The sequence below is a fragment of the Saccostrea echinata genome, unplaced genomic scaffold (genome assembly GCF_033153115.1).
Source record: "Saccostrea echinata isolate AGI-Se365-2 ecotype Australia unplaced genomic scaffold, CSIRO_AGI_Sech_v1 ptg000017l, whole genome shotgun sequence".
Taxonomy (NCBI): domain Eukaryota; kingdom Metazoa; phylum Mollusca; class Bivalvia; order Ostreida; family Ostreidae; genus Saccostrea; species Saccostrea echinata.
The window spans coordinates 5,041,818-5,049,564 of NW_026889766.1; the positions used below are offsets into that span (position 1 = coordinate 5,041,818).

The 7,747-nt window shown below is 31.4% G+C and overlaps 1 protein-coding gene across 1 annotated transcript; it reads right to left on the reverse strand.

Annotated features, from left to right (window-relative positions):
* Positions 1-1,221: 1,221 nt before the first annotated feature.
* LOC133189269 (fibroleukin-like) lies at positions 1,222-4,772 on the reverse strand. The gene is made up of 6 exons (XM_061324672.1): positions 4,727-4,772; positions 4,359-4,487; positions 3,443-3,579; positions 2,923-3,019; positions 2,394-2,561; positions 1,222-1,478 (listed from the first exon to the last, which is right to left on the reverse strand). Exons 1-6 carry the CDS (start codon positions 4,770-4,772, stop codon positions 1,222-1,224), a joined length of 834 nt encoding a protein of 277 aa, XP_061180656.1.
* Positions 4,773-7,747: the final 2,975 nt, after the last annotated feature.

Consider the following 7,747-nt stretch of genomic DNA (forward strand, 5'->3'; position numbering starts at 1 on the left):
CCCCAAGCTATCTTCATATGGTAGAACTTGAAAGTTGCAATTCAGTATTTTTTGTTTTTGGTTTATTTACAATCTTTACATCATTTGCACTGTTCATTCACTGAAGAAAATCTATAAAGTCTACAATTTCAGAAAAGGATTTAAACCAGCAAAACGCTTCAAACAAAATCGCTTATGGTTATTCATATATTATTTATAAACAAGCAAGTAAAACCAGGGTGGGGGCTTATTCAATATAGAAAATCTATAAAATTCTATAATTTCAGAAAAGTATTTATACAAGCAAATCGCCTGAAACATAATCGCTTATGATTATTTCTAAATTATTTAAAAACATACAATGGAAACGTAAAACCCGATGGGGGTGGGGGTGGGCTGTAGTTTCCACTTTTATATAGAATAAACTTTTAATATTAACATTTTTTTCAAGCATGATCTTTTGCTGTTGATTTAGTATGGAAATTTCATTGCACCCCCCCCCCCCCCATCACCACCACAACCACCAGCTCCACCATACACTCACACACATACAAGCACAATTTGCAGTTCGGTCAAACCCTTCCACTTAATTAATGTAATCAAAAATATGGTTTTGGTAATATTTATAGAATTAGATTCCAAATAGCCCTTGAAGTAGGTTTTCGGGGGACGGAATTTTCGAGTTTGTACTCATTTTCCTTTTTTGCCTTAGTTTTTTCTGGTTTATCTTTTTCTTGCTTGTTTATTTTCTATCTACTACTTCTGCCTTTGTAAATCGATTCTACGTGCATATCAAAATCAGATTATAAAGAATTGAATGATTAACACAATGAGAAAATGTCTCTTGTCACACTTTTGTTGTCGGCGTCTATAGCATTGCTAATCCATGGCTTCTCTTCTTGATCCACATCTGTAGAGTATAACTGTAAAAAAAAATAAAATATTTTTCTTTTAAAAATTAAGATCAGTAATATTTAATATTTATCCTACAGCAATTGTATAAAATCCACAGAAACCATAATATATGAAACAAATCACATCACTTTATTTTTAATTTTTTTTCCCTTGATATATATATATATATATATATATATATATATATATATATATATATATATATATATATATATATATATATATATATATATATATATATATATATATATATATATATATATATATACAGAGAGAGAGAGAGAGAGAGAGAGAGAGAGAGAATGAGAATGAATGAATGGTATGTACCTAGTGACATTTGATCAACATCATTGTTCCCCGAACATCAAGACCTCTCATAACTGTAGGATTCCATGGGTACTGCCAGTATTTGGAGTTCCAGGGCCCGTTAAGGAAGGCGTGGCGACAATTGTTAAACCACCAGCCCCCTTCATAAGCAGCCGCACAGTTACTTAAACTCCACCTGTCGCTGTCTTTGTCATATGTACTGAAGTACATACCTGACAAGTCATACGAAGGATTACCGGTATTCATCATACTATCACCTACAGAAAAAAGAACAATAAATACAAATCTGAATTAAAGAAATTTATTATAAATATGAATTAAAGAAAATTAAAATAAATATAACACGCTTATTGTTAACAGTCAGATTGAGGACAATGGGAGATAGATTCCTCACAATAAGAATGAAATGATCTGAATAAAGTCACCTGTGTCACCCGTATGAAGAGAAAGGAGCATAGTTCACATCCTTGTCTGATGCCCTGTCTTATTCATAGAAATGGTATAAATGATATTTTAATGCCGAAAAGCGGCTATCTTTTAATTATGAATCTAGTACTTTAAGAGAAAAAAATGAAAAAGGGGAATTCAGGTCAGTTACAGATAAAATACATTGGTACATGTATGTATTTAAAACATGTAATGCACTTAACGTCAATATTCTAAGCATTGTCATAGTCTAGGCTTGATGTTACAGGTGTGTCTATATAATATAATTAAGGAATAACTGTCTAATTTTTTGGTTTCATTATGCAAATTATCACGCAAGCCAATCGATTGATCATCGTCATGAAACCAAAAAATCTGACAGTTATTCCTTATATTTATATGCTCTTGATTCTGCAAAGTCACGTGCAACAAGTCCCGCTTCTGTCTCAATTTGTCCCGCCCCTCACGTGATTTTTTTAAAAAACGCTTTTCGATGAACCAGTAAATTTATGTAGAAATAAAGTATTTTTACTATTTGAAATTTTAGCTCGGACAAAGACATTGGAAATGTAAATATTGAGAAATAAATTATTTTCGATACTTAACTTTGAATATTTAGCCACTTTGTTTCACACTGTTTCCTGTACAAGGATACGTATCGGTATTTGCAATTATTTGCCGTCTCTCTATTTCTTTCTCTCTCGTTCGTAAGATACATGTACTAATTTATTCTACTTTTCACTTACCTAAGGTTCCCGTGGTATTTCCTGTCAGATGGAGTTGATACTTGTCTGATTCATTGGAAACAGAGAACTGATCGTACAACTCAAACAGTTTCCTTCCATCCACTAGTGTGATTGAAACATAAAGGTATGAAGTCTTTCCATAGGTTAACTGATGGATTACGTCATTTCCTGTTGAAATATATTTGGAATGATCAATGAATGTTCTTCAATACACTTGGTTTAAAAAAAAAGAATAGACCTGGAAGACGTATCAAAGAATAACAAGATATAAATTCATACTTTTGCACTTTTTAAGTAATTCCTTTTGATTTTGGAGACTTTTGGGGTAGTAAAATTCGTTTTCTTTATCCGTTTCTCTAACGTTTTAGTCCTTTTTTTTTTTTAAATTTGTTCATTAAGAATTCAAAAACACACATACAATTAATGTCGCCAAATACAGACTACCTTTCCTTAAAATAGATTTTTGATTCGCATATCTCTACAAAGATCACTAGTCAAATTTTAAAGCGGATCTTAGATTTAAATTTACCAATCCAGTTATCCTGATCCGGCGCTCCAAAACCATTCTTGTATGCTTCCCAGTTCCTGTGAAAGCTCAGGGATCCGTTCACTCTTTTTTGAATTACCTTTGAAAGATACACATTGATCAGTTATTATTTAGACAAACATTGGTATGATCGCGCTTATCAAAACTGATTCCAATTTACATGATAAACACGTTACCCCCGCGGCGCAGTGGCTCGAGGGTTTGCTCTAGAGTCGTTATGTAAGGTGTTGATCCTTATGACGCGGGTTCGAATCCCACTGGGGGACGTGGAGACCGGTCATTCGAATGAGATCGTATAAACCGAGGTCTCGTGTCATAGTAGATGCTGGCACAAAAAAGATCCCTCATTGCTCAAAGGCCGTAAGTGCTGAGTACAGATTTAAATTTGCACCTCTCCATCGGTAAGTTGTGGCCTCTAAATATGAGTGAAAAATTCTCGAAGGACGTTAAACAATGAAAGAAACAAACATGATATACACTAATGTTACAATAAACTAGAGACCGTCCATCCTCCGTCCATTGTGTCCATGTCGCAGTAAGCTCTGACAGGACCCGAGCTGGTACAACTTGGATAAATTTCGTACACACCAGATTTATTGTAACCATTGTCATGAAGGTCCTTACAATCTTTAGGAAGAACTGAAACAGAAAAAAATAATGTTGAAAATGCATTTTGAAAAGACAATTTCACAAAAAGTGTAGACCCACGCAGGCAAAAATATGTAAAGGCATCGCCAATTAACATTAACATAAATGAACATCGTTGATAAACACTGAGTTTGCAGTTAATCAACATGCATTTTTTACATTTTTTATTAATTGCCAGAAAGTTAATGAAACAGAAGAAGAGCAGAAAATATCATTAGATGATCTTGTAAGTGATATAAGTATAACGTATTCAAGGTATTGTGTTACAACAGTATTTTAAGCTCTTACAGCCCAACCAAAAAAGGAAAAGAATTGTTATTTTAATATATGAATAAAAGAATTAAGAACTTGAAATGTTCCATCAAGTTATAACAAAGTTACGTTTTTCTGATGGATCAAAAAACTACATTGTCATAACACTAAAACTTTGATAATATTGACGACATTGTCACCATTTCTAAATTTTGTACTCTTGTTCATTTCATAATTTTATAAATTCATCGTATCAAAGATTTTGAAATCAAATCTACCCCCCCCCCCCCCCGAATTTTAAGATAACTTTTTGGAACACATAATATAATGCATGAAAAATTATATGCACTCAAATAATTGAAAAAAAAGATTCAATTACCGAGACATAAAATATATGCAAACTACCTAACAGTGATCTCTTTGTCCCGCTACGAATCAGTTATAACCGATACCTTATTACGTGTTAATTTTTTATGATTTATGTGAAAGAAGAAAACTTTAGAAACAGTAATACATACAGTAGTAGATCCAGCCGTCCTCCTCCAAAATTCCAGACATAAACATCTTCATGTGGGTCCTGCATTTCATCAACTGAGGATTATATCCGAAGAAGCTACCACAGTCTTTTTGACATATCATAGCACATTCTATCAACGAATAAAAATTACATTCTCCTAAAAGTTCGCTATTTGACTTTTTATTATTAAATTCCAGTTTTGTCGTAAATGTACGCGAAATAAAATTGGTAGCTTGAGACAATGTAAGAAAGAAATCAATGAAATAGATAATCCTATGGACGCTCATATTGTACTGTGTGTTTAAAACAAACAACTGGGTTCCTTTGGCATTTTGAAAAATCGTTGTTTCAGCTATAAAGCTTATATACCAGAGCCTTGATCTGTCACAGAATAATGATTGGCTACTCGTGACATATTCTGTATTTTACAATAACTGAACAATCGATGAATATGCTTCGAAGCCCCAAGCTTGAATGAAAAAAAGTTAAAAATTCATACATGTAGCATGAACAGATGATGTCTTCTAATCATATAAATAAAATGTTGAATACTCATAGCATGAACAGAAGACGTATGCACCTTCTGATCATAGAAATAAAGTGTTAAATGTCCATTGCATGAACAGAAATGTACGTATCTTCTGATCATGTATACATACATGTATGATAAAAAGGATAATTACTATGTACAGGGGTGTTAAAAAATTACAGACTTATTGCTTTAACAAAAAGTACTATTGTTTACTATACTTAACTATAGTTTACTATAGTATCAAAGATTTTTTCACTATAGTAAATAAAAGTATTTTACTATGGATTTCATTTTTGTTCTTCAATTCATACATGCACATTTTTTTTCTATTAAAATGAAATATTTTTTGTATTTTCACATATTATTTCCAAATTTTACATTACTTTTATCGAATTTAAGAGATTTAAGCTTTGAAATCTCAAAAAAAGTTCCAGAGTAAAGTCTCATAGTAAATCAAAGTGTCAAAGTTTTCACTATAGTTAACTATAATAAATTTTTGTTAGGGTGCACAGAAAAAAAAAGATATTTGACCATATAATTAACCAAAATGTAACACACAATATAACGACATCACGGGCAGTGTATAAACGTGAGTTTTCATTTTCTCAATATCTTCTCTTAGTGTTATATACTGTACAGTTTGAGGTACCTTATCCACTCAGCATACAACCCATAAATCATTTATGGTCCAGCTTGAGAACTATAAAACTAGCATAGTATGTTCTCATTTGTTTTAAACCCCCACACTGCAGATATTTCTGACATATTTTGTGACGTCCATTACTCTCGTTCAAGTTCTTAGCAGTCTATATCAACTTTATCTTCTTCCCGAACTGTCTTTTACTGAGGTCTTACCGTCTAAAATTCTTTTTTGCTATTTTAGACAGCTGTCGGGAATACCACTGGTTCACTACATGTTTTATCAAGCATAATTAAGTCTGTTTTGGAGTTTTCCCTGGCATTACGCATAATTTGATAAACGTGTGCTGCTCCGTCGAATCACAAGAGGTCATTTTTTGGAGTCGTTTTCATAGAGATCAGATCGGAGAAAAATCACAGTATTTCTCCTCGTACTTCAAAATTTAAGTCAGAAATCTAATTACAATGTGCATATTAATAGAACAGTAACAAGAAACCTAAATTAAAATTACAAATCGGGAATTATAAAAAAATTGATCAGTAAAATTTTTATCCTGCACATTTGTTTTTTCATTTTTTTTTTTTTTTTTTTGCCGTGCTCCGTACATCGCCATCAGTAATATCAAAACAGCAATTACTTTAGAAAATTTTATTAAAATAATTAAAGAAAAATTATCCTAAAATTCACTGGAATTTTAAAGAAATATTTAAAATTTCTTCATTATTTGACGTCTGTCAGAATGAATAATAGAATAGTCCGCGTAATTTTTGAACAGCTCTCGTACATGCATTGTATTGTTCTTCTTTTTGGGGCAAATTGAAAAGACTCGATTCTAACTGTTGTTGTAGTTAAGTTACAATGATAAAAAATACTTAAAGAAAATTTTTAGATCATAGATCAAGCGTATATTTCGTGACGTATTATTTTGATATTTCTGAGCTAGTATTAACAGAAACAAATATTTTTTTACCTTCGTATTTGGATCCAATTTTTCTCTTTTTTGTACCTTGTTTGCTTAATATGGATGTCACATTTCACAGAAATATGACTTTATAAATGCGCAATACACAAATCCGTTGCCTTGAAGGTATTCATAAAAATCTCCAGTTTTGCACAGATGTAAATTATATATCTCTTTACAATTATAATCGAAAATGTGTTTTTTTCAGTTTATGTTTTGTTTTGTTTTTTGTTTTTATCAATTGCGTGCACTTTATTTAATTACTAAAAATAGAACTATAGTACAAAACTTGCTTTTCTAGAAATATTAGAAATCATCGCTTTAAATTCCACTTTACATGGTGCGTGTATAACTCACTAAGCCATGGACACCATTCATTGGCAATTTGTTTTCACACAAATAACATTTTGCTTATATAGTTTGATAAATTTACTTTAAGATATTGGGTTTAATTTTACCAACCCTTCAAATCTTCATCTTCCTATATCACTTTTTCCTAGGACGCATGAGTAATAACTTAAGGGGGGGGGGGCTGGCGGTTTCATTGCGCAATACTAGTGATAATATATTGAAGTAAAGCTATTTTATGCTTTTAAAGCAATCATTCTAACAAAATTTATCAAATTTAACAAAATTACAATGTCGTTATGTTTGTTTGTAACCTTATGATTAACTGAAGTTCTGTAACACTGGGGTCGTAAAAAGAGAAATTATAAAACATATGCTATTGAAATTTTAATCACAGGGATTTGAAATATCGCAGTTCTTTTTGATATTTTCTGTATAAATCATTCGTAGTTGTCTTATTTTGTAATTCTCCATAAAAACAGGAAGATTTTGAAAATTCTGACATTTTGAGATGCCCGCTCTAGAATCTAGGCAGTAGAATTTTGTGGTTCTTACATGTAATGCACAATACTGTATTATCATTTCATGTTATAATTTGGAAATAAATCTACTGTAGTATGTTCATCTTATAATTTAGTTAAAAGTGCACAAAAGCATCTCCTCATACAGCCCTGTATTAAATGTAACTGTTTTTGAGATGATCCCTTAAAAACACAGACGGTAGATTTTCTTGAAACTTTGCATATGCACCCAAGTCAGTGTAGGCTACGCATGGTATAAAAATCAAAAAAAAAAAAAAAAAAAACCTTTAAAAAGATATTTGGCTAAATAGTGCATTTAAAACAAAAATTATCTGTTTGATAAAAAAGGAAATTTCAATGACATCAGTTGTTTTTCTAGTATTTTTAT

Coding starts and splice junctions, on each gene's coding strand:
- LOC133189269 (XM_061324672.1), bottom strand. CDS start 4,772: ATGTCACGAGTAGCCAATCATTATTCTGTGACAGATCAAGGCTCTG. Junction 4,488..4,726: donor TGTGACAGATCAAGGCTCTG/GTATATAAGCTT, acceptor ATTCGTTGATAG/AATGTGCTATGATATGTCAA. Junction 1,479..2,393: donor AAATACCACGGGAACCTTAG/GTAAGTGAAAAG, acceptor TTTTTTCTGTAG/GTGATAGTATGATGAATACC.